Below are 27,954 nucleotides of genomic sequence, written 5' to 3'. Positions count from 1 at the left end.
TGAGTTGGAAGGTAAATTCCAAGTTGGAGTATAATTTCAGCCGACCTTTCCACACAAATACAAAGTGTTTATTCAGATTCTGTACAACAGATATTAATATTATACATCATTTATTTATAATGATATCAAATAGTAAAGATAAAACAATCAAATTCCAGTCACTTACAACAAGAAACTTCTATAGCATTTTGTATACAATAGAAACATCAGATAGGATCTCAACAAAGAAATAGCTAAACGGATTTAGACAATTTGAGCCACGAAGACGAAAGATTTTTAAGACAATTAAAAGTTTATCATTCCTTAAATCGTAGAAAATTGTTATCACTTTACAACTGAAATAATTAAAACGATTTCATCCGAATCATATTAACCTATGTTTTATCTGCATTTTAAGTGTACATTTCATTATTTGATTCTTCTTCTTGATCACAAAATAGATACATTGAAAAGAAACAAATACCTACTGAGTCACAGACTTAGGCCATTTCTTGTATTTTTATCCAAATGGTCTTTTAATAAAATTCTCGTCAACGAATAAAAACACAACTTTAAGGGCTACAAAACATTCGTTATGTTACTAAGCGAATCTCGATGATACATTCATCACCAGCCGCAAATCTTTCGTATTCGCTGCCTAAATCCGTTCAGCATAGTCTTAATAGAAACAATCTATCAACTACTTCATAACAGTCAAGTGGTGATCCCTCAAAGTTAGTGCCGAAATGAAGCCAACTTAAGCCGTGCGCCGTAGTCACTACACACTACTCAGGCGCTATAGTCATCAAACTACGACCCCCGCTACGACGGCTACGAGTTTCGTAGCTACAGTACCAACTACGACGGATTCGTAGTTTCGTAGTATAGAAACGAGAGTTATAACGATGGTTATTATAGCTTTCCCACTACGTCTCCGCTACGAAGGTTATTGTAGTTTCATAACTACGATAGTCGTTTTCACGGGCGCGGTAGTTTTATAACTACACTGCCGCTACTACCGCTACACGCGGCCGGCTACCGACTGTCGAGCGACAATTCAAGTCTTACGTTATCATAGTGTGGGCGAGATGATGGTAGTAATATTAGAATGCTATATAATTTTACCAGGTATATAATTTTAATGTTTTTGATCTTAATAGTTATTTATATTTGAAAATACATCATCTCAACCACAGTAGGTAATCCTATATTGTCTAGTCACGATTACTATCATAGGGAAATAAAATATCTGCTTTTAACTGGGAATAACGATTGTAGGTAGTATAGTATAAACCATTATAGCAAAGTACTTGAAAGCTAATATTAAAACTTTTAAACAGCGTAAGTTGCCCTTGGCATTCAAAAATGTAGAGCAGATATTTTTATCCTGAAGATAGTGAACGAGTTTTCACAAAACCTTTACGAAGACGCTACCAATACTCACGATGGATTAAAATTATCGCTACATATTGTCACCGAATGTAACGACTCCCTAAAGGGTTTTGTCTAGGCGCTATCTGAACACGAACTTCATCTTTATGAATAACATGATAAGTGATTATAAAAGCCCTTGCGAAACAATGATTCAGAATGACAAACTCGTATAAGTATTGGATATAAAACTTCTACACATGAAATTCGTGAGCAGATATGAACAGTTAGAGGTACATTAAAGGCGAGGTTCTCAACATAACTATTTATCGTTACAAACCAGGAACAAGTACAAAAGTAAAAATATCAAAAACTTTTTGTGTCCCATATCAGTCGTGTTATTTGTGCAAATCTATAAACAGTAGACATTAAATAACAAAATTTCGTCTTGAAGTGTCGCTCAAAAGTAATATTATAGTAACCGTGTAGCCTCCGACAGACATATAAACAAGTGTATAATATATGTTTTCTATAATAAATGGACCAATCATGGCAGTGAAGGGTACGGTCAGTGCTGTCATTGGTCGATTTCACCCACTCTTATATGTCTAGCAGACGCTAGTTATAGAACTGAGGTGGTGTTTTCGGAGTTTAGAATCCCTGTACCATTCAATCCTTTAACCCTCAAGCATAAACCCTTAGGAAATACCAATAAAGTTTGCTCTTGTCGTCAATTCAAATCGCATAATTTATTTTATGATCATTTTCAATCTAAGATTTGATTCGTAAGTCATTGGTTTTTGAACGCTCTGACTTTCAGTGCTCGAGCAAATCGATATTATTATTATACTTACTTTATTATCATTTACTAAGGTCCCAAATATTCCAAACCCAAACACATCACCTCTGATCTTGAGATTGCGACCGATCTCAACGGGTAAATACTCCATCCCTTCATAGAATTAGCGACTCGTAAAAATGCTCCACTAACACTATTATTATTTTATATATCGTTATATATTTATTAAGTTATTAATGAACAAGGATTATTTAGAATATGTTTAATGTTCGTTCCAACAGGTCGCGAACTCCTGCGCAGTCGTGACGTAATCGCTCCTTCTACGACGGATCCCTGCGAGAGGTGCCTACGAGCTACTCTGATATGGTCTCAGTCTCAAGACAGTCCGTACGTCTGATCTATGATACACTCTCCCTAGTCGAGCTACTGGCTTGAGTCCGCTGTCGACACACGGACCTTGTGGACGTCTATTTACTTCTAAGTCGTAATGTAATAATCATAAGATCGTTCTGAGAGATCGATTTGTGAAGATAAATACTCTATTTATTGTTTAAGTCATTATAGCTCTCATATAGTTTAAATATTGCTTCTATACAACGTCATAGATATACACATGCAGCTATGAGAATGGATTCGCGTTGTGTGCCCGCTGCCGTGTCGATAGCGTACGCAAGTCTCTGATATGTGGGATGATGTGTGTAGCGCCGCGGCCGCCCGCCGGGCCTCGCCCGAACGGTACAAAACTGGAGCGTACCTACATATTTATATACAATGTACAATACAATATCATAAACACTATAGTGGCTACGGGGCGGGGCGGCGGCGGGCGGGAGGCGTGCGCCTCGCGCGTCAGCAGGTATACATTCACACAATAATATACATCATAACTCGCTCTATATATAACAATTACACGAGCGCGCACCACGCTCGTTAAATAACATAATATACAGCGGAATCGTAGCACTCTTTCGATTCGATTAAAAAAATTGACTAGAAAATCTCAATTCGCTATGAGCACTATGTGTGCGCGGAGGAGAATATGTCGGCGGCGCGCCAGGCCTCGGCCTCCTCCTCGGCGTCGTACTGCTGCAGGAAGGGGTTGGTGGAGCTGAAGCGCGGGCTGAGCGCGCCGGCCGAGTTGAGCGTGACGGCCAGCCCGGCCGACGTGCCGGGGATGGCGGCGCGCGGCGACTCGCGCGGCGTGTTCTCGCGCGGCGTGTTGTCACGCGGGGTCGTCGCGCGCGACGTGTTCTCACGCGGCGTGTGCGCGCGCGGGGAGTCACGCGGCGACGCGCGCGGCGAGCCGCTGCTGCGCGGTGAACCGCTACCTGTGTACCCGAGTGCTCGTGTGAAAATCATGACGCAATCCAGTGCTAGAACAACCTTAATGACTGGCTTGTCGTGAAACTCTGGTGTGGGCAAAAAGCAGAGACATGGTCTGACGAAAACAAAATACTGGTGTACTTGATAGTGCCTGCGGGACTGGACAAACTCTCACTAGACGTTAGCGCTTCAGTAATGAGGTAATTGGTGAAGGATCAACTTTGACGGTGTCCGCGGGACTGTGACAAATCTACTGTTAGAGTTATTCTCCAACTGTAATCCCATTTTACGTGACCTATTGGTGTTATGTGTGAATACTGGACGACACCTGGTGCCTGCAGGGCCGGGTTACCAAATCTACTGTTAGTACAGCAGCGTTATGAAACGAAAGTTCTCATGGGAAGCCGCAGCGAGGAAGACATACTTCAGTAGTGACAACATGTGACTCAAATATACGGGATGGTACCTCTCAGTGAGGCCGCCTGCTCCGGCTGCGTTACTTAGGAGGCACGGAGCCGGTGAATATTACGGTGACTGCGGTGCCGTGACTGTCGGAGCTACTGCTGCGCGAGCCTGGCGAGAACACCGTCACTTGATTGAATTGAGGCTTGTGACCAGTGCAGCAGTGGTAGCAATATTCATCATGTGATTCTCGTTTAGGTGCATCTCCGACACTCCCGCTCTGATTGTTAGGAAGCTATTGTTACAGTACAAGCAGCATCAACAACCAGAAAGATATACTCCAATAGTTAGAATTATCTTATAAACATGCACGCTCCAGCTGCCACAGGAGAGGTCCAGAGCTGGCTGTTTTACGGTACGATCCTACTGCCGGGCGAGGTGGTACTATGTCTCTTGCCTGTACTTTCACTGGGACTAGCACCTCAGTACTGTGTGACGCCAGATTATCTGGCCGACAAATTCTATGCAGGACAGAGTCAATGACAGTAGCATAAATGGAGAAGAGTGACACCATACGATATTTCTGTGCGAATACGGAGCAATGGCCTAAACCAAAATTAGTCTTCTTTACCCAAATTAATTTCCTCAAACTAGGAGAAGATGAGATTGGTGGGGGTTTTTTTAGGAACTACAGAGGGATTTCGTAATCGTCATCCCTAGGAGCAGCGCAGCTGCTCATTGTCAGTCCCTATCGAGAACAGAACACCATAAATTAGAGCTATGACCTAGACTAAAATTAGTTTTCTGGGAATGACAAACCCAAATATGGAGTTCCTCAGACCTGGAGACATGATAAGGTTGGTGAAAGTCTCCTTTAAGGACCACTCAGGGATGATGGAAGGGATATCACACAGGACACAAAAGATCCCATTATTTCAAAGTTTCCCTAGGAAAATCCCTCCCGAGAACAGAACCCCATACCTCTGGGAGAGGCCGCCCGCTCCGGGTGCCGCAGGATAGACGACACGGAGCCGGTGTGCTTGATGGTGTCGGCGGGGCTGTGGCTGCCGCTGCTACTGCTGGGCGAGCCTGGCGACGACACCGTCACTTGACGGGAGCGAGGAGGACCGAATTGTAGGAGAGAGATGACGCTTGACCGAGACGGTAGCATGCAGACAAAGGTAACACAATAGATTTCCTCAGTCCTGGAGACGCGATGAGATTGGTGAAGAGCTTCTTCAAGGATCACTCTAGGATGATGGAAGGGGTAAACACAAAAGATCCCAAAATTTCGAAGTTTCCTTAGGAGCATCTGCTCTCTGTCCCTACCGGGACCAGAACCTCGTACCTCTGGGCGAGGCCGCCCGCTCCGGCTGCCACAGCCGGGCGATGACACCGTCACTTGACGAGCGAGGAGGACCGAACAGTAGGAGAGAGATGACGCTTGACTGAGACGGTAGCATGCAGATAAGGGTAACAACATACATCAGAGCTACGGCTAGGCCAAAATTAGTCTTCTGGGAATGTCAAACTCATATGGATTTTCTCAGACCTGGAGACATGATGAGATTGGTGAAGGGCTTCTTCAGGGATCACTCTGGAATGATGGAAGGGGTAGACCTCAAAATTTTGAAGTTTCCCTTGGAATGTCCCTATCGAGAACAGAACCCCATACCTCTGGGCGAGGCCGCCCGCTCCGGCTGCCGCAGGATAGACGACACGGAGCCGGTGTGCTTGATGGTGTCGGCGGGGCTGTGGCTGCCGCTGCTACTGCTGGGCGAGCCGGGCGACGACACCGTCACTTGACGGGAGCGAGGAGGAGCGGGCAGCGGCCCGCGGAGAGGCGACTGCGGACGATATTGGCCGGCCCTGACTGATGAGAGAACCTGGGTGGGAGAGATTGTAACATTAGTCATATAATAACAAAAAAAATTAGACACAATCAGTTATCTCTAGGACGAAAAAGTTTCATCTTCGAATTGTTTGCGTATTTGACAAAATTCCTTCCTTCTGCCTTGCCTTCAAACTCAACGATAATGTGACTAACTCGATTATTAAAATTATTTACATTTCTCATACCAACTAAGTTTACTTTACGTCTGCACAGGGGCACTGTTTAAGTTCCACACTACTAAATCTTTTGATGGCGATTCGAATACGCAAACGATTTGAAGTAATAATATTTATAATACACGGACAATGAGCAAACTCACTTGAAAGAGTTGACTACAGATAGGCTCAAGTAACCATAATTATAAATCAATATTAATAGTGATAAATACGCACTTAGTAAAGGCTAGTTTTAGGCTGAGTTGCATCACCTCATTTTAACCGTAACTATAACCTTAACCGGTATTTTTTGTATGGAGTTTGACAGAATTTCGACGTTTGTTAAAGTAAGATAGTGCAACCCAGTCTAGTAAACACATGTGGCGAAGATGGTAAAGAAGCAGCTGTACAAAATGTTACTAAAAATACTCTCGCGTCAAAGCACTCGACATCAAATAAATCGCACCTCCCGCGACAAGCATTTTCAAACGTATGCATCCCCACTTCCCACCAATATTGGCACCATTTAAAAGCCTAGTTCTAACCTTCATTCCATTAAAGGAAAGGTTTTTACCCCAAAAATGTGTCTTTAGAAGGATCCAGAGTCACTTCTTCAAAAAATAGGTAGTTACGCTTGAGCCAACTTTTATGGCTATAAAACTGTTAAGTTGGGATTAATCGCTATCCATCTGTTAAAGAGGACACGTGAGATCATTATTTGGTTTTATAACCATAAAAATTGGTCTAATTGATCCCATAGGTGGGCCCAAAGTGAGGTATTTTTTCAAGTCACATTTATGGTATATGTTAACCATTTATTAACAAATTAAATGTGTTTTTCTTTAAGAATATTTATTGAGCTTTCAAATAACACCAATATTGTTGGGGTACCATGATTGTGTCAGAAGAAAATCGTTAAAGTTCGCGTCGCGGAAGGTGCGGTTTATTTGATGTTGAGTATATAACAGGTATAACATAAGGTTGGTTCTTACATGTGCGGGCGGCGAGCGGTCGGGCACGGGCCGACCCGAGAGAGCTGGCGGCGGAGATGCTGCTGATGCTGCCGCTTGAGGCCGATATGGACTGACTGAGGGCGGAACTCGGCCTGCGTCAATACAACAATAAATATCTAATTAATACCAGACTTCTTTAAATATTCTAGTCAACAATAAATTTCATCCAGCTAGACCAGCGGTTCCCAAACTTATTTTGTCTACTGCGCACTTTGAGAATAAATTCTTTTTAGCGCCCCCATTTGTAGTCGAGAGTCGAGTGCTCAGTCAGTGTCTAAGAGACCTCCTAGTAAATAGCGCCTCCCAAGCCTCTACACAACGTCCCGATTTTTTTTCTGGGTCTCTTACCGCCCCCCTTTAAGCCTGCAGCGCCCACAAGGGGGCGTTATCACCCACTTTGGGAAAGACTGAGCTAGACTGTTGAAATATAATAATTACAAAATGATTTAGAAAATTTTTATTTTTTCAATTCCCCTAAAGTGGAAGAAAGTTGCACGGCTTGGTATTTAGCTCGCGCCATTCATCGGAAACAAATCTACATTACTTCACGCTGAGCGTCTCCAAGTCTAAAAGACTTGAAGCAATAGTAGATTACGGAGTCGACGGGTAAGGAAAAATATCGTATGTTACGAGTGGGTTATCTGAATATTCCGGGGGTGTACGAACCCGCGTTCCTCGGTTATTAGGCCAATCCGTTATTGGACTATTGTTGCCTCGTAATGTCATTAGAAAAGAGTTTTGGACGCAGTAGTGGGTACTAATCGCGTGGGAGTTAGACTGCGAGACTATTTCCACCTCTCGTTCCCACCGCTGCAACTCCTGTGTAGCCAGGATCCACAGCCTGACCGCCAACAAAAATCCAACCAGTGAAGGTCAATTTTGTCCCGGGGGAAAGCTTACAGTCATTGGACTCGCAACGAAATAAATCACAAGAACATAGAGGGAGTTCGAAGTTAAGGAGACAAACAAAGGTTAGGCCTACTTATCTCGTGAGGATAGGCTACTTATCACGTGAGTTGGGATTACTTATCACCTGGGGGGAGGGTGGCTGAGGCCGCTGGCGACGCACTGACTTTGCTTCCACGCGGCCCGGTTGCTGGCTCGCCGCGCCGAACTGTCTACAAACATACATGCGTTAAGGTTCCGCTTAGATCTCCACAACCACTTGCCACTACTGTCTAGGAACTACAGAAAATAATCACGGTTATATGCGCTCTATGTGACACAAAAATCTTAAAAACAATCTTGAGGACTTAAAACTTTACTCAAATTGATAAACATTTAAGTTTGTCGTAAAATACTAACTAGGGTGATATTGAATGATGTTTTATGGATGATAGAAAATATTTACGACCAAATTTTAAAATTAACTTTCACAATTATTTTAATTTCTAACACAGAAGTCACATAAGCACGTCAATGGATTACGTACATAACCTGTTAGTTGAACAGCTTTGCAATCTGCTCTCTACAGAACATGCCTTGGACAGTAACTTCAGCAAAATATAATCAAGCGTTTGTACCTACTACCAGTACTGATGTCAAGTGTCCAGAAGATATCATGCTAATGTTGATCACCAGTCACCACGCACTAAATTGGGTAGTTGACACCACGAACCAATAATTCCATGACTTCTTTTTATAAAATCTTCTGTCTAGCTCCGAAAACCCAATTAGTTTTCAATCATACAAAATCTGGCGTTGTCTTTTCAATCCACGACAAAGTGACGAACGGTTCGGACGAACATTGATATTTTGCTCAGTGACCTACGCTACACAGACGTCATAGCTTCCATTTGCCATTCAAAATCTATATAGGAAATATGCATTTCGACAGCTAATATTTTAAATGACAGGTGGTGTCAACTATCCCATTATCAAACAGAAAAACGAGGGTACATTACCTGAACGCTTAGGCGGCGGCCAGATCTGCAGCAGGCATTGAAGGACATGTATCGGTCTTTGGTAGTCCAGGTCATTTGCTGGTTGGGAGTGCAGCATCAATGGTGGTGCTAGGGCCACTGCTAGATGTTGAGGGGACATCTTGTTTCGGTCCTGGGCGGCCACAACCAGGGCGAGGTGGTCGAGGAGGAAGACGAGGGTGGCACGCGCGGCGCGAGGGAGGCATTCGACTATCGAGGCCATGAGGCGCGCGTTGCCTTCGCGGTCGTCGGGGAGGCAGACGCCTAGAAATGATTGTAGTTAGTACACTGTTCCTTTGCGACCTAGACTTACTGGCAGTCACCAATAAGACTAAAGCACTCTTACAGCTTTAGGAGAAGCTGTCTAATCTAATCTATTTAACCTCTTACCTACGGGAGGCACCTATAGTTGCCAAGTCAAAAGTCACTTCTCAATACGGGTGGCATCTATTGTTATTTTGGCAAAGCCAATACTAAATCACGGTTTACGACAAAAAAAAACAAAAAAATTGCAAATTAAGTGTAAAATGCGCTTGTAATTATGAAACTACATTAGTTGCAGAATATAATATTCCAAATTTCAATACCGTAAGTCTCATACTTTTTAAAATATCTTGATGTAAAGTGGAGCAAACAATTTTATAGGTTAAAATACCCCGTATTGAGAGGCGACTTTGGGTTTCCAAGGGCCCGTAGGTAAAGGGTTAAAATATTCTGATGATGAAGTATCAAGTAGGGGGATACTGGCCCAAAGTTTATAGTAACTATGACTTTGCTTGCTGCAAGCCCACTTTGAGCATCACATCTCATTATTAGATAAACTGTTATCTACATACTGGTGTAAGTACCTATATACCTACATAGTTTGATTTAAAGGCTCGGAAAGTCAGTGTCTCTTTTGATCGATACAACATAACCCAACCAAATATCTGTATCTGAACTAGCATCTTACACATTAAAGGTCATGTCGTCTCGTTCTCGAATCGCCATTTGATGAGAGCGAGACATAACTGGCACATAGGTAGCACTAATATTATTGCTTTTATTAAAAAAAATGTTTTTCTTCAAAAAACCATCCATCTTCATGACTCACCAAGAGCATCCAGTGTCATCTGGTACAGACACCGGCTGAACAGCGGTTGCGGTAGCTCCCTCAAATAGTCCTTGAGCAGGCCGGTTATAACGTTGATATCGGGCACCGAGTCGGGCGTCAGCTCCACGCCTCGAGCGTTCCTCTCGAACGCTTCTCGGAGGATTCGCTTCTTGCTGGCAGAACCGCAGAGGCGGTAAAGACCTGGTGACGGAAAATTATGTTCAGTACTATTGTTATTCTTACCCAACTGTACTCAAAACATAGAAGGAAACAAATTAAAAATTGCATTTTTTTCTGAATTTCAATTATAATGGTTGACAGTGTTCACAAATGCAGTCGGAGGCGTGGACAAAACTAGTCTAGTCGTGGATTCAATTCCCGCCTTAGGCAATTGGATGTTTTCAAGATGTTTAATTATTAATTAAAATGTATAAATAAATAATAAATAAATAAAAAAATTAGCTCGACTTTCGCCTGGCGCGGCAACCACATAAAAAGCCTATCAAAAGCCGGACAGGCCGGACAAGACAATTTTAGGCCAGACACGACCGTAAAAAGCCAAACATGTCCGGCTCTGGAAAAAGGTCTTATTAGCAGATGGGGGCCCCCTCGGTCGCGGGGCCCTGGGCACGTGCCCAAAGTGCCCAGTGGGAAAGAGGAGCCTGCAGAAGACACAGGAATCACAGAAGTCATAGAAGTCACAGAAGTCACAAAAGTTATATAAGTTACTGCCGGCGCGGCAGCCCGCGACTTCGTACGCGTGGATCCCGTTTTACTCCAAGAGGTCCCAAAATCCCGCCTTAGTCAGTACCTACGTTACGTCTAAAACGAACATGCAATATTTGAGACTCCTAGGACTTGTAGTTTCTGAGATTTCGTGATGAGTGAGTGAGTCAGTCAGTCAGTCATTCAGTGACCTTCCACTTTTATACATTTAGATAAAAGTCCTAACAATCATTTGTTTTCTGCAAAGGCATTTACATACCAATAATGTCCAGCCCTCTTCTCTCGATCTCCTCAACACATCGACGTACAATGAGCGGTACCGGCGGCGCGTGCGCCGGCCGCATCTCTCGCGCTACCACCGCGTCTAGTTCCGCGCCGAATAATGGCGGCGGTGACATACGCGACGGCGCCGGCCGCCGCCGGAATAACTCGTGCGGCTCCGTGTGGCGTACGCGCACGTATAACGTTCCTCGGGGCTCCATCTTTGGGAAAGATTTGAATCGTGAGAAAGGGACGTCACAGCAGCTGTTTACTGTACAAAATAATATTGTGTTGACTGTTCATAATAGTGTGTTGACGAGCCAGAAGACGTAGCGTGGGCAGGCCTCCCACTAGATGGACCGACGATCTGGTGAAGGTCGCGGGAGTTGCCTGGATGTGAGCGGCGCAGGATCGGTCTTCGTGGAAATCCTTGGGGGAGGATTTTGTCCGCTGAAACGACGACTGCTCATAAAAAGTTCTCAGTTGGCAGGTGGTATCATCTAGCATTCTAGCCTATGGAGCTTGGGCCGCCAAACATAGAGGTATGTCACTTATTATGGTCGCACTTAGAACGAATGCTCGAGGCAATATCCAATGGTGGTATCTCGCGTTCCTAACACATATTTACGGCTTATGGAAGACATCGTCAGGTTTTTAGTGGATAGGCCCTGCGCTTTTGGCTCTGATATCCAAGCTGGTAGAACGGTTTATGCATGTTCCTGAAGAAAATAAGAGATAAACGTACCTTTATCGCCAGCTGGTGCGACGGCGAGCGCGCCAGCAAGTCGGGCAGCGTGACGGCGCCGCGGTAGCACAGCTTATGGCGGTGCTGCGGGTCCCACGAGTATACCAGCACGTCCAGCTGCCGGTTGTCGACCAGCTCTAGTTCGAATGACTCGTCCCAGTCGAACTGGAGCTCGCCAGTGCGGACCTAATGGACACGGGGTATAATAATAGTATTTTGAATCCAGCTGAGAAAACATAAGACTACTAGGTACATAAGAAGAAGAAAAGAAGCGTTATGATAATTTTAATAAAGAAATCAAATCGGTTTCCTATCGGGACAGTGGAATTTTATCAGTGTAGGTACTACCTATTGCCTATGATATTCTCTTTCTTGGATATCAAGTCTATGGTGAAAAAAAAAGGTTTTTTGGAATGCAATTAATAGAAAAAAATATTCGAGTTTTCCACTCAAGATCGTGATTACAGCTTTTAAATGATAAGGACATACAAATTAAAAACTTAGGTGGCCAAAGTCTACAGATATCCACACAAAATGATGTCTAAAACAAAGACAACCGCTGAAACAAAGGATTACTCACCACAGTACGCGCTTTATGCACTCGATCACACTCCAGCACACAGTACAAGTCTCTTGGCGCCACTGGCGGCTGGGCCGGCGCCAGAGGCCCGGACGGCGGCGACCCCGGGGAAGCCCCGGACGGCGCCGGCCTTAGTCCTCGTCCCGCTAGCAAGTGCACCCACAGCATGCCAGAAACCCCGCCCGCGAGGCGGGACAGACCCGTCATGGAGGCTGAGAGACCGCCAGAGCCGGGCTTCTCCACTTTGTATTTTAGGAACTCTGTAATAAAAATATTTGGAAAGCTCAATTAAGGTTTTTCAAGAACAGGCATGTAATTGAATCCCAAATAGAAACAGTAAATGTTTTAGCAATACCGTACAGTAACTAATTTTCATTTCTTCAATTCAAGAGCTAGTAATTTTGACTGAATTCTTGAAATTATGAATTAACGATTTTTGCAGTCAAAAGTAGTTTTGACCGATTTATGAATTTTGACTGTAAGAAAGGAAGGAAGTAGACCATTTTATCTTCCAGGAGTTGTCTGACGCGTCTCGCCGACGGTAAGCCCCCTGCGGCGGTGGGCCCCAGCGCCATCACTAGTGAAAACACTCACCGTTGAGATTGATGTCAAGATGCCTCTGATGGCGCGAGCTGGGCGTGGGCACGGGGCTCGGGTTGGGGCAGTTGAACCGGGACCCCAGCTCCAGGAGTTGTCTGACGCGCCTCACCGACGGTGACCCCCCGACAGTGGGCCCCAGTTGCTGGGAGGAGAGCAAGAAAACACTCACCGTTGGGATTGATGTCAAGATGCCTCTGATGGCGCGAGCTTGGCGTAGGCACAGGGCTAGGGTTGGGGCAGTTGAACCGGGACCCCAGCTCCAGGAGTTGTCTGACGCGTCTCGCGGACGGTGACCCCCCGGCGGTGGGCCCCAGCTGCTGGGAGGAGAGCGATCGCGCGGGCAGGTGGCGGGGGCGCTCGATGCGGCGACCGGCGACGCCGGCTAGGCCGAGAGAGGAGCCGAAGCGGCTGCCGCTTTCCATCTGGTAATATATTGAGATTTGTTACTTCAAAAGTCGTTACAAAGAAATAATAATACTCCTAACGCCAGTCACCAACGTTTCCAGATGTTTAAAACGAGGTAGGTATGTATCGTTTTTCACTAAATATTTGACATAGCGAGTGACAGTATCCTGGTTAGTCCAAATGCGACAATCCTCCTACCTATTCAGCGCTCACCAGTTGGCGTCACTGTCTTAGCCACTTAATGACTCTACAGTAGCGCCAACTGGTGAGTGCTAAAACGAGAGCCCTCATTAATATGATCAAGATACTTCATTGCGTTGGGTAAGCGCGGACGCAGCATCTCGTATAGCGCGCTGGTGAATGTTCTTACGGATTGGCATGCACTTGATATGATTCGATGCATACGCATGAAAATTATGATCTGTGTTCCAAAATTATTTACTTACGTTTTTCAATGCATCGTGTATATTCTCAGCAGAGTAGTGGGTAGGCAGGCGCGGACGCAGCGTCTCGTACAGTGCGCTGGTTGACGGCGCACGAGACAGCCACGCGCGGTACTCGTCCGACGTGAACACTGACGGCGAAGACGTGAGGCGACCTGCCAGTTAATATGCGGTCAAACTTTCCAAGTAACACACAGGTTAAGGCAGATAAAAATACCTAAACCCAAAAGAGTACAAGAATACGACGAAACGTTTCAAGAAAGGTACATAAAGTAGACCCCTGCTCTTCCGTAGTAACGTCTTGGGGGTGAAAAGTAATATTGTAATACTCTAATCAAATAATTTTAAAACCATTGTAAAGTGTGCATTGGACTCACTTTCCCAACATTTTTCCTTGTCTACTTGTATAATTTACATTCGTCACACACCATTCACATCATTTACGTATAACGTCCCTTAGCTAACAACACCGCGTAAGTCATTTTTACCAACTTTACAGGAGACGAAAAAAACTGTTTATTTTAAAAAATCCGTGGATTTTTCCTATTGTTACTTATTAAATACTTTATTTAGCGGTTAAGAAATAATTATTTATACTTAATTTAACGATTTACTTTATTTTAACCTATATTTTATGACTTGAGCGGAATTGACTGATATTTTTGTAGAGTTAGGCGGTGTTGTTTGCCGAAATGTAAAGGAATAAGGTATTAATAGATGATTTACAAAGAAAAAAATTATTAAGAATTATTTAAAAAATAATTAAAAAATCATTATAACCTGTGTATCTTTAACCTAAATCTTCAGAATCACAGTGTGTAGATCAAATATTGTGATGGGGGGGCCTTCAACGCGAAGCTGGGCAAACGTAACGACAATGAGCTGAAAGTGGGGCAATTTGGGTACGGAGAGAGGAACGCACGTGGCTAACTGCTGGCTGGCTTTATGGAGAGGGATGATGAACTCCTTCTTCAGAAAGCCAAAACAGCGAAAGTACATTTCGCTGCATCCCAATGACGCTATGAAATATGAAATCAACTTCATCTTGTCGACGTAGAAGCATGTTGTCTGTGTGGTCAATTTGGTCAAAACAGGAAGCTATCACCAAATGGTAAGAGGCACATTTAATATAAGTCCGAATCTCGATAGATGTCGACTGATAAAGTCTACACTCCGCCCAGCGTCCATCCAACCCCGAAAGCTCAACTCGAGTTGCAAACTCGTTTCCAATGCCAGAACATTGCAAAAATGTGGAAGAGTACAATGGCAGGTTCTTGGGAATTGTCCAAGTGACTGGGTCTAAGGTTTTTAAAACCCGTCGTTTAAGAGAAACAAAAAAGATCTCTGATCTCATCAATAACCTTATAGAAGAGAGACGAAACATGGATCTGCAGTCATCTGAAGATGCTACTCAGTATCGGCGTCTTAACAAATAGATTTCTAAGTCTTTGACTCGCGATCTACGCATGTAATACAGACGATTGAGCATAACAAGGGCTCTAAGGTGTTCGTAAGAGATCAAGTCTGTGTGTTAGCCAAAGCCAACTGACCAAGCTGAAGACCGAGAATAGCGTCGGGGCCTGAGATATTGAAAGAGGTTGAGAAGTTCTACGGATAATTATACACGACTGTGTTCACACCTGTTACAAATCTAACCGAAGACCCAAGAGCTAGATTGACCTGACACAACACCTAAGATATCCCGAACGCCAGTCTACACGAGCTTGGAACAGCCGATAAACAAGGCCCCGGGTGATGATAGAATTACGGCTCAGATTTTGAAAGCAGGTGTAATGTCGATGCTAAAGGCTCTTTGGAAGCTGTTATATGCTGTGTATTCTGTCATCCTCGAGGGAAAAACTCCTACGGTACGGCACAGAAGTGTGGTGATACTCTTCTTCAATAAACGGCGATTAAACCTTGTTGAAGAATTATAGACCCATCTAACTTCTGAACAATGTCTACGCCTTCCAGCCTCCTGATCAAGCTGGTTTCCAGGCTGGCTAGCAGGCTTTAGTGTCTTAGATCACATATACGCTGCAGCAGATTATACAGAAGACCGAGGAGTATAATCAGCCACTTTGCCTGGCGTTTGTGGATTATGAGAAAGCCTTCGATTCGATTGAAACCTGGGCAGTTGTTTACGCCGTTTATGTCCTGCTTCTTGTAATTGTGCACATAAAAATTCATCACCTGAACTCGGAATACTTCAAGAATCAATTCCTTCTCCATCAATAGTGTATTTCACTTGTATAGCTTCTTAAAATAATTAAAATACAGTTTGAAACACCGCCTAAGTTTGAAAAAATAATTGTGAATACCGCTTAAGAAATGTGTGTGTGAAATGAAGATATTTTCTATTATCATTTCCTTTTATATTAATACGCGTAAATCATTAAAAAATACATTATTATATAGCTTACCTCTTAATCTTCTATTAAAACTTCTTTCATAGACCTTTTCGCGATAAAACTCACTTAAAAATATAAAAATTATGGAGCGCGAAGGAACTTTACGAGAAATGTATGGCAGACTAACGACTTGAGCGGTGTTGCGAGGCAAACCGACTTGCGCGGTGTCACTAAAATTCAAATTACGGCTTCTTATTGGCTGAAATCTATAACATGTGACCAATGGTTAGACGCGCGATGAGCAGATCTATCCAATGGCATTAAAATGTCAAAACCGCCAAAAATCGACTTAGGCGGTGTTGTTAGCTAAGGGACGATAAGTTTTATGAAGAAACCTAATCCTATCCTATATTATGTATACTCTTTATATTTACCTCTGGAAGAACGTAGATCTAAACGCGAAGATAAAGGTTCCGGCTCATCTTGAAGAACACTCCCAGCGCGTCTGCTCAGTCCCAATCTGTCCAAAAATTACATTATGAAAATAATACTTTTAGAAAATTTATCTCTAGAATGAAAAATGGAAATTTTAATATGGTTGTTACCTTTGACCAGTGTTCCTAACATCTCTTGGCAGAGAATTGAATTTAGATCCGATGTCTCCTCGACCAAGCGTACTGCTTCTGTAGCCACTCAATCCCGAATAATATGGTGCTCTTGTAGGCGCCGTCGCTTCTGTATCCGACGAATAGTCCAAGCTTCGATTCCTTCTCGTTGTGCCGAATTTGGAGCCGTATGATGGTAGACCCAACCCTGTCGTTCCATAGCCTCCTCCAAGAGTTGATCCTAAGCCTGTTCCACTTAATCCAGTTCCCAATCCTGAACTGGTAAGTCCTGAGCCTACCAGGCTAGAGCCAGTTAAACCGCTGAGCCCAGTCGTCGACAAGCCTGAAGGAAGGCCTGGCCCTCCCAAGCCCGGTCCTCCTAGACCACTTGATAATCCAGTCCCTGTTAGGCCACTTCCTGGCATACCAACACCACCAATTCCTCCGTATCTTTGATTATATCTTGATAGACTCGATGCTAGAATAACCAAATTATTATTTTAAAAAGTCGTCAAAGTAACAGATACTATCTAAAGAGGTAAAAGTGTATTCGTACCACCACTGCCAGCAGCGGCCGAAGCTTTCAAGCTAGACCTCAACAAAGAGTGTCGACCAAAGTCTGAATGTGTCTCAGCTCTCGGTAACTGTTGTTCTGATCCAGAACGAGGGACTCTCCCTCCAAAGCGCGTACTGAAACAAATACATGACGTCACCTCTCAAGAATATAATATTTTATACTAACTTATTCTGCTATGTCCTTAGATTATACCATAAGATACCTTATACCATAATATACCATCAGACAAGACTGGCACTGACTTACAGGACAATGATCTTTGTTTAGTTACTGACCTGCCACTATCCGCTGGGTACAATGAATGCACCTTCTCAGCTAAACTTTCAAGCGTGTTAGGGTAAGACCGTTCGTATGGCACAAAATGAGTTGCTGAAGACTTGGGCTGTTCCGTTATTACTGGAGGCGGTGGTCTATAGCTGAAACAAAATTAATTTCTTCTTTAACAATTGCGGCATTACTGCATTATAACAAAAAATACGATTTCAATTAGTTTTCATTTTTTGAAAGCGCGATAATAACAAACTGTTACTCCAAATATAGATGGAAAAAGATGTGGGTTTAATGGATAAAAATAATAATTAATAAACGTCTTTAATGCCGGAATATCGTTTGTTCCCCAATGGGATTCGAACCCAAAAGCCCAAAATAGAATTTCGGAGAGCAAATGATCAGACCAGAAGGCGGTCAAAATAATACGACTTACATAACAAGATCAACTCATATAAATGTATTTACTTATCAGTATCCTCAGATATTCTTCCACCGTACCTCCACGTGGAGTGGTCGGATGGAGGCCGAGGGTTGTAGTAAAGGTCCAGTGCGTTGGAATCTGGTGAAAGTGCTCCCAGTTGGAGTCGGCTTCGTTCTTCCCTCCCATCACCAACTGGTCTGACGCTAGATCCTGGACCACCGGTAGACCGAAGTGTTCCATGCCTGGTGAAAAGAAATATTGTTTTATAATTTTAAAAATTACTCAATTGATTTTCCTATCGTGATTTTGTTCTTGTTTATATGAAAATAATCGAGCGCAGCAATCCGCAGCAATGACGGGAAACCTGCTCTTGATTTGTAAAAGAAGACTATCATGCTATCCCGAAGACGCGCCCCACCATGAGCACCACCACCGACGGCAGCTTGTTCCGAGCTCAGCATTGACGGTGAGCCTGACCAGGTAAAAGAAGACTATCTAGATACTTACTGTGAGTACAGTCCATCGACGCGATTCCTGTCCCTGTCATCGTCGTCCCGGCAGTCCCGCTTGAGCACCACCACCGGCGGCGGCTTGTGTTCCGAGCGCGGCATTGACGGGGAACCTGGTCCTAACTTGCCAAGTAAAAGAAGAATATTCAGGCACTTACTGTGAGTACAGTCCATCGACGCGATCCCTGTCCCTGTCATCGTCGTCCCGGCAGTCCCGCTTGAGCACCACCACCGGCGGCGGCTTGTGTTCCGAGCGCGGCATCGACGGGGAACCTGGTCCTAACTTGCCAAGTAAAAGAAGAATATTCAGGCACTTACTGTGAGTACAGTCCATCGACGCGATCCCTGTCCCTGTCATCGTCGTCACGGCAGTCCCGCTTGAGCACCACCACCGGCGGCGGCTTGTGTTCCGAGCGCGGCATCGACGGGGAACTTGATCCTGATTTGCCAAGTAAAAGAAGGCTATCTAGGTACTTACTGTGAGTACAGTCCATCGACGCGATCCCTGTCCCTGTCATCGTCGTCCCGGCAGTCCCGCTTGAGCACCACCACCGGCGGCGGCTTGTGTTCCGAGCGCGGCATCGATGGTGAACCTGGTCCTGATTTGCCTAGCAAAGTTATTTTCCACATTTTGTAATCGTTTAGTACGAAATTAGTGAAGGAAGGATCTACTTTAACTACTTGTCAAGTTGATTATATTATCTATCATTGCGACTGTATTAACTACTTTTAAACGGCAATACAGGTAAATGGGTATATGAGCCGACACTAGCCCATGTTAACATGGTCATATAAATGGTATGGTGAAGTCAGAAAATTGATATCTTTATTTTAATTATTTTAATTTTCATACAAATCGGATTTTATAAAAATTATTTTGTATGAAAATTTAAAAAAATAAAATGATGATATCAAATATCTGACTTCACCATACCATTTATATGCCCATGTTAACATGGGCTAGTGTCGGCTCATATACCCATTTACCTAACACCCTGTATATTTATGACAATATATAATGCGTAGGTTTGTATAAAAAAAGTTTACTGATATTTTAAGTAACTCCCTCTTTTTTAAAAACATAGCCTATTTTATGAAAGAGATAACAATGCTACTAACGCATTGTTATCTCTTTCATCCTAACGACTATAATTATCGACAAACCAACAAGTTAAACAAGGTAAATTTTATGAAAGGAATAACACTTGAGCTAGCAAAGCATTAGAGTAGCTACAACCAAATCCTAAGGACTTTGTAAGACAGTAAACATTTAATTTTAAAATTAATTATAACTCTACTTTGGTATCAAACTAACTCACTCTTTCAGCCTAGGCGCAGATCACCAACTTTTAGTTTGCCGGTAGTTGGGCGTACTAAGTTGTATGAAGAATCGGCCGATACCAAATCGGTGTAATGTGCACACTTTCATACATCTCCCTCCATACTGATCAACAGCCCGATCCAACTTTCGGCCAACTAACAATCGGTGGTCTGCGCCTATTATAGGAGTTACTTTATTAATATTTATCTAATGTTATAATGCTGACCTTTCCTTTGCCTCGTGCACAGCAGCAGCCGCCTCGGAATGGACATTATGATGACGACGTCGTCCAGCGACATCCGCCTCACGTCCACCAGGTTCACCGCAAGGATCTCATCTCCCACCTTTGAACAAATTTGAACGTTAAACCTAGGTAGGTATTTGTTTTTTGTTTACATTTTCGCTTTTGAGTTGCAGAACAGAAAACAAAAGAACGCTAAAAAAGTTACTGTTTTGTTTTTTTACTGTTGTTATGTTTGTCACACGTTATACGTGTAGAGATGAAGCTTGCATGTTATTGTTTTGCACTTTAAATTAAGGTAGAGTATTTATCTCACAATGACAAATGAATATACGAGTATTAAGATCTAAGAAAGGATTGTTTAGTTAGGTAATCGAGATTTTTGTAATTAATTTTATTTTGAACCACACACAACCACAAAGTTTGAAAAAATAGCCGGTGGAACTAACTTTGCTATTGGCGATTTCGAAATTACTAATTACAATAAGCGAAAAGTCACGGACCATCGTCAACGCTTGCTAGATAGTATCTTTCGTGGTTAGCATAATATGCTTGTATTACGAGTGGGTTCATCACTATAGTCCAGCGGCGGCGGGACTCGATTCCGCGTTCCTCGGATCTCGATTCAGCTAGTGATATCATTGGGAATAACAAGTAAGATATCAAATATAAGGTGTATTCGTATCGTATACAATTACCTTCAAACACCCGCTGTTGTACACGGCCGACTCCAAAGCTATCCGTGATATGAACACGCCGTCAGTTCTGGCGCCGCCGTCGCCCTCTCGAATGTAGAGGCCCAGGGTCTGACCCGGACGCTTCACGATCTCCACTAGTTGGACTATGTGGCGGGCGTCCTGGAACAAACATTGTTACGTAATGTAGATTTTCCTTCGTGTAACAGTTTAAAAACATTTTGTTACGATGTGCAAAATAGACAGCTACGAGTATCATATCCACACCAACATGAACTGTACCTACTATTTTTTTAATATTTTATAAGTTGCAGTCAAGAACACCCTACAATATTAAGTTTATGTCAAATTCAAATAGCTTAATTTACACGTGAGCAAACCTCTGTTAGTGATTGATTGTATGTAATACAAAAAAATTGAAAACAAACGCTACAAGAAAAAGCTAAATTTTCTTGAAATGCGGATAACTTTACTTTCTTCGTAATGACATCGATCAGTCATCACATCACAATAAATTAAAATTGGTTAAGTATAAAGCAAGTACATACCTAAATAAATAACTTAACTATTTAGTTATGATAATATTTCTTAAGTTAAAAATTAACAACTGAAATGCGCCACACATTTTCCTTGTAAAAAACAAATGAATGTTGAAATGGATGTTTCGAAAATAATAAAATTACCAGCCAGTAATATTATCACGCTACCAAATAATTACAAGGTACGTGCAATTAAAACCTATTTTGAAAAAAGTTTTTGTCTTGAAAAAGTATAACCAGCCTAACTGGCTGGCTTATTATAGAATTTAAAAAAAAATTTAAGTGGGTTTCACATTTCACAGTTTGGTGCATCCGCAATTTTCGTTATTCAAAACATGCATTGTTCTACCATTGTTATCACAAAACAAACGACATAGCCTTCTCCTATTGGTTTTGTGTACCAATAATGGGAATTCGTGTCCCCGATTCAAATATTGGATGCGGCCACAGCGGTATCGCATAGCAAAAGCCGTGAATAGAGTTTCCGTGAATTCAGTTACAAAGCTTCCTAAAATTTAAAAATACAAATCTCTTACAAATACAAATACCGTTGTTGAAAAGAATCTGTTTTAAAATAATTACAACAAATACCTACTTACATCAAAAAAATATTTTATTTTGATTAATAATAATTTTATGTGGCCTTTCTTTTTTTAATGAGAAACAACAAAAACAGTTTATCACATGAATAAATAACAATAAAATATTTTAAATATTTTATTCAATTTAGACCACAAGTGGCACTTATGAACGTCTATGTCATACCGTACTTATACCGATACGTAACGTCGTGTATGAATTGTGCTTTACCTACCAAAAAAGCATATTATGTTCTTGTGATAAGTAGCCTATGACAATTTCAACTATAACAGCAGCTGTACTACGAAATCGGTTACCCATTGATCGAGAATCGAGCATAATCGAGTGACAAACACACTTTCCCCAATATTGGGGTCATCTCGCGTTCCAAATGCTTGACGCTCTATTTGCATTCCTGCGTATTCTGAATATCGAAGGACCGCAGCAATACCGACGGGGACCGCGGCAATATCGCAAGCGCGCATCTGACAATGCGCCTAGATTGCGTTCGCATTCCCAGCGATCTAGGCCACTAACAATGGGGTTCAGTAGAGTAGGTTCTTTCAGCGGTCCCGTACTAGGTTACGAGTTTAATCCGGGTCAATGGAGCGGGGGAATTACCTGTTTTTCAAGAGGAACGCGCCATTTATCTGCCTACCCGCAGGCGGTGACGAGTATGCAGATACAAGTAAGTATAGCTGCGTACGAGTCGAGGCAAAAAACGAAGCTATTTGTGCTTTGAGTCAAGAAATGAGAATTTTATCACTAAGTATGACATTTCACATTGTATGCAAACCCCAAAAAGTACGAGTAATAAAACAGATGTTACAGTAAATAAACTGTGTTTGACCGAGACTTTTCTTTTAATTAATACAAAAATGTAAAATTGGCACATCATCTCGCAGCGGCTGCCAAATTTTAATATGGGTGCAATATTAATTAATTATGTTGTTTAATACCTGCAATGCGAAGAATTTCTTGGCGGCTTCAATATTGTTCCGGCCCACTTGTCTCAATTCCAGTATCCGAACGATCATCTCGCCGCGTCGCTCCACCGCCTGCAATAATATGCATTCGAAATTTTAATAAGAAGTAGGTAGGTAGGGTAGATCTATTCCACATTTAAATTGATCCTATCATCATCATCATCATTTCAGCCACAGAACGTCCACTGCTGAACATAGGCCTCCCCCAAAGATTGCCAGATTGGCCGATTGGTAGCAGTCCGCATCCAAAGCCTTCCTGCTACCTTTATGAGGTCGTCTCTCCACCTTGTGGGTGGACGTCCTACACTGCTCTTGCCGATACCTGGCCTCCACTAAAGAACCTTGACGCCCCATCGGCCGTCAGTTCAGCGTGTTCTGTGCCCTGCCTATTTAACCCTTGGCTTTGTGTATCAATACTGAAATCCGACGGACTATTTAACCCTTAGTAGCTGTCTAAAAAACCGGCAATGCTTATTTTCTTACAATCTTACCAGATTCAACTCTCTTTTTGTATTTATCTAAATGCCGAAAACAACCACAACAAAAGGTTTTTTATGAATTTATTAGCATTAGTAGGTTACTAATGATATTAATTAAATTAATAATTACCTCAAGCGCCGCAGCCGTGGTCGTGTCGTGATCATTTTCAACCATTTCAATCTGCCTAAATATTTCATTACTGACTCCCGACACCTGAAACAAAACAAACACTATAAATATATTTGCACTTATACCAATCAATATTCTTTCGTTTGTTCTCAATCGATTCTACAATATCAATCATATCACTAAGAAATAGACATTAATTTTTAAACATTAGAGCATGATTTGCATCTAACCCTTCAAGTAGCAGCAAACCGCTTAGGGTTCCACGGGCTAGACTGGTACATATTTAATATCACAATACAGTACAGTAGTCGCCTTTGGTGACTTATAATGTACTCCGAAACTTTTTTATGAACATTAATTGCACAACACGCTTGACGATCTAATCACTACATTATACTAAGACATAAAACTCAAATCATAACAACAGTTTATATACAATACACACTAACATCCAACTTAGAGATTCGCAAATGCATGAAGGAAATGCACCAAAGGAAATGTAGAGTCAACATAACAGGAAATTGACACACTCGGGAAATGGCAAAGCTGTATTCGAAATAAGCAGTCGATTTATTGGTGTAATAAAATATCAGAGGAATGACAACACATTTTAGAATACAAAAATATAAACCTCAGTATTCTTCAGTCTACTTTTCTCATTGACAACTTTGTTCATGATAACAGACAATAGAATTCGGTTCGCAACTCTTATCTAAAAGAAAATCTGTATCACGTCTTTTTGAAATTAAAGAAGTCTTTCTTTTCAACATTCATAATCTATTTTCGCTACAAAAACCTTCAGTTAAACTTTTGACAAGTGCTGAGAAGAAGCACCGCAAAGTACCTACATACATAAGTATTATACGAAAATTTATTAAAAATATGTATAAAAGTAAGTAGTAACAACAGATACAGGAGCAGTTATAACAGATATAAACATGTGAAGTTTCACATACACAACACTTCACAATCATTAGGTCATTTAGTTTGCACACACATCATGATACAAGATATTCAGTACAGATTTGTTAATAAATAAAGAAGAATCTCAGTCTTACCAGTCTTACTATAAACATCTCTCTTCTTTCGTTTTTTCTTACTTTAACTGCCTTAGGGGTTTTAGGAGTCATAGAATAGGCTTTAGTGGCCTTACCGCATCTTGACCCCTACCGCAGCAACAAATTACAAAAGTAAACCTTATCGACAACTCAACTCAAAAAGTCAAAAAGCCTATAGAAACTTCCTCGACCCCTACAGTGGAACAAGTAATCCTCACCGACAAATGAATTCTTGCTTCTGAATTATCTACTCATCTTCTGTATCTAAAATAACTTTATGGAACAAAATGGGATCCATTTTCATTAAAAATCTATAGATAGCCATGCCATCTACGAAGACGCGCCATACCAATTTTTGGTCGAGGGAAGCGTGGGTGCGGGGAATTTGATCCGAGCGTCAGTCGCAAAATTATTGTAGTGTGCGTGTGCACTCGTGGATAAATTAGCATGTACCGATAACACTCAAAAAACATTAGCGGAAGCATGCATACATAAACTATAAACGATTAGGACGAATGGTGGGGCGCGTCTTCGCGGATGGCACTATCTACTCGTATAGTGAGTAGGTATAGAAAATAAGAGCAAATAAAATAAGTAAGTGTATTGGAAAGCTTGCACAAGTTTTGAAACGTGCCTTATCTCTGATTTCCTTTGGTGTATTTGTAAAAAGCAAACCATTTCATATTCTGGTGCAGGTTGCCAATACCTATACAGCAGTACACAATTACAAATAGTAGGTAAAATAGAAATTACACGACAAGACAATAGTAAAACAATTATCAGTCGACGGCACATTTGTTGATAAATAGAACCTAATACAACTAATTATGATGCGACAGTGTTTGTAGCTTGATATGATATCGTCTGTACATTTGTACAATATAGAGTATAGACTGCTAAGCTGGTAATACCTTTGTTTATTAAATTTATGTCTCATGCGATTTTATTAGTTTGCTTCTAATAAGTGTCTTGCCACACAAGAGTTTCATAATATGCATGGACCAATGACAGGACGCGCGACCTATCATTGGCCTATGCACGCGCAGTGATCGCCATCGCCGCGATCTGCACGCGTTGGTTTGCCTGAAGTTTAATACATTTTAACATTTAGGATTGTGTTCTGAAATTGTATCTTCTTATATCATTCTTCTTCTTCTAAAGGCTGCAATTCTGTTCTTCTTGAAGCAGGCTACTTCCGCCGCCTTTGGGGTCAAGGTTGTATTATTCATACAGCTGTTGACCCCGGAAGCGGAAGAAGTAATGATAGCTGGGTCTGGAATTCGCCAACAAATTGTTACAATGTTCTGCAGCACGCCGAGGGAGCATTTAGTTTCTCTTCAGTCAAACGCCTAGCGGGATGGCCAGCCGGGATAGGTGGAATAGGGGGAACCCTATTCGACCTATCCCACCTATCCCACCTGGCCATTCCATGTCTGCCATCTGCCATCTTTGGTTGCATTCAATATTCATAATGTCTTCAACATTTAACCAACAACGTAGCACTGTAGCACGCAAGAGGGCGCATGGTTGATGCTCTTTGGCGTGGTCATTCAGACGTCACATGACCATTTTCTTTTGCCCTCTGCCTTGCAACACTATCATCATAGCTACCAACAGTTATCAATAACGTCGTCTTTTCGGAAGTCCGCATGGTCGCCGCACGTGGCATCGTCTTCTAGACGCTGAGTGGTCATTCTCCTTTGGCTTCGACGACGTCGTCATCTTTCAAGGCATTTTCCTGCCTTTGTCTTGGCTACCAGTACTGACAACACCGTTAACCAACACGTACCTTTCGGAAGTCCGGCTGCAGCACGCAGGGGGGCGCATGGTTGGCGCGCGGCGGCTGCGGGGGCCCGGGCGGCGCGCGCCCGGGCGACGCCGTCAAGTCAGGCGCCGCGCGGCCATTCTCCTGCGGACGAAACAATGCGTATTAGATTCAGATTGACGTTAGCAAAGAAATATTCATCGTTTCATTAAATTCAAGCGTGCAGCCGGCGTGCACGATGGCGATGGCGATCAGATGTCATGTATGACTTTGTAGCGATGAGTTCACATCAACGCGTTTTGTCATTGGTCGCGGCGATCTACGCACGCGCAATGATCGCCATCGCCATCGCCATCTCCGACGCGAGCTGCACGAGTTGGTTTGTTGGCCTGAGCTTAAAGTCGCTAGGCAAAGGCCTTATTTTTCGTCGGGAAATAGTTGTATGGCAACTATTTCCCGACGAAAAATAAGGCCTAAGAAATAGATGAATAGTTTAAGTATGTGGCTCTCCCTACCAGATGGGCAGGGCCTACCCACTAAATACCTACTGATGGTGTCCTCCAAAGTCTTTGGGAGGGAACTGCGAGATATTGTCCAGGCTAGACGGTTTCACAACAACTGGCCCTGCGCTAAACGCATCCAGGGTCTACCTACGACCTTCCCTAGATCGTCAGCTCTATGTGGTGTTTACAGTGCAAAACTACAAAACGTAAACCTCCCCCTCCCCCTTTGGTATTAAATAGTGCGGAACCACATTCTGTTGAATTTGAATTAATTTATCATATTTGTTTTAACAATGTTCCAACTCTTACTCCTATCTATTACAATTACAATACAATATCAAGCCTTGCGACACGTTAAAGAGAAATAAACAATGACATATTCATGATTTTAGGGCCTTATGTAAAATACGAATACATACAAATTAACATAATTACCTATCACCTACTACGTCAAATTAGTACCTGCTTAATAATATAATGCAATCTTCACTAGACCAACAGTAACGCACCATCGAAACTATGTGCAAGAAGCCTTATTGTACAATTAACTTTGAATTAACTATGAATCTATAGTAGGTATACTTAAGAGCAAAAGTATGGAATCACCCTGTTGTCACAGAATATGTTTGGTTCCGACCCGAGCGATCATAAGAACTGAATGACTGTGTATATGTATACGTATATGTATATGTGTATATGTATATGTATACATATAAGTATACAGGGTGGAATTTTGTAATGCCACCTTAGAAAATTTTACTAAAAAAAAAACATTCCTTTATTTTTTAGAAGAAAGAGAACTGCATTCAAAGATTTTTCGAAATTTTTTCGAAAATTCACCACCATACCATAAAATTTTCTGTAAAATTAAAATAATGTAAGAAATTCATGAGAAAGAGAGATTTCATCCTTGTACTTACAATAAATGAAGGGGGGAGAACCTTTATTTTTATTGCATTTAACAAATTTTAGTTGGTTCGATTCCCGGGTATGGCAAGCAAATTTTTAGAAATCTTTGAATGCAGTTCTATTTCTTTTCCTAAACTAAGGAATGTTTCCTTTAAGTTAGTTTTTCTATCTACAGTATTAAGAGTACAAAAAAGCATTAAAAAATTCCACCCTGTATATCTCAAAGGTGCCTGACTGACTGACTGACATAGTGATATATCAACGCACAGCCCAAACCACTGGACGGATCGGGCTGAAATTTGGCA

The 27,954-nt window shown here is 42.3% G+C and overlaps 2 protein-coding genes across 2 annotated transcripts in view; both read right to left on the bottom strand.

Moving 5' to 3' along the window:
• Positions 1-27,954, bottom strand: part of LOC135071202 (uncharacterized) — a 135,398-nt gene that overhangs the window by 38,699 nt on the left and 68,745 nt on the right. The gene's annotated exons all lie outside the window — the stretch shown is intronic.
• LOC135071194 (rho GTPase-activating protein 100F) lies at positions 884-26,390 on the bottom strand (the record flags this gene model as incomplete). The annotated part of the gene is made up of 21 exons (XM_063964965.1): positions 884-3,458; positions 5,543-5,760; positions 6,916-7,028; positions 8,841-9,122; positions 9,952-10,152; positions 10,937-11,159; positions 11,684-11,869; positions 12,264-12,523; positions 13,033-13,285; positions 13,715-13,866; positions 16,497-16,582; positions 16,668-17,145; positions 17,224-17,357; positions 17,520-17,660; positions 18,013-18,177; positions 18,923-19,052; positions 19,992-20,109; positions 20,705-20,863; positions 22,779-22,877; positions 23,415-23,498; positions 26,262-26,390. Coding segments are annotated over 21 exons (3,903 nt in total), but the record flags the coding sequence as incomplete, so codon positions are not given.

The sequence above is a fragment of the Ostrinia nubilalis genome, chromosome 4, assembly GCF_963855985.1.
Source record: "Ostrinia nubilalis chromosome 4, ilOstNubi1.1, whole genome shotgun sequence".
In the NCBI taxonomy this organism is placed as follows: domain Eukaryota; kingdom Metazoa; phylum Arthropoda; class Insecta; order Lepidoptera; family Crambidae; genus Ostrinia; species Ostrinia nubilalis.
This window is presented reverse-complemented; position numbering and strand designations above follow the sequence as displayed.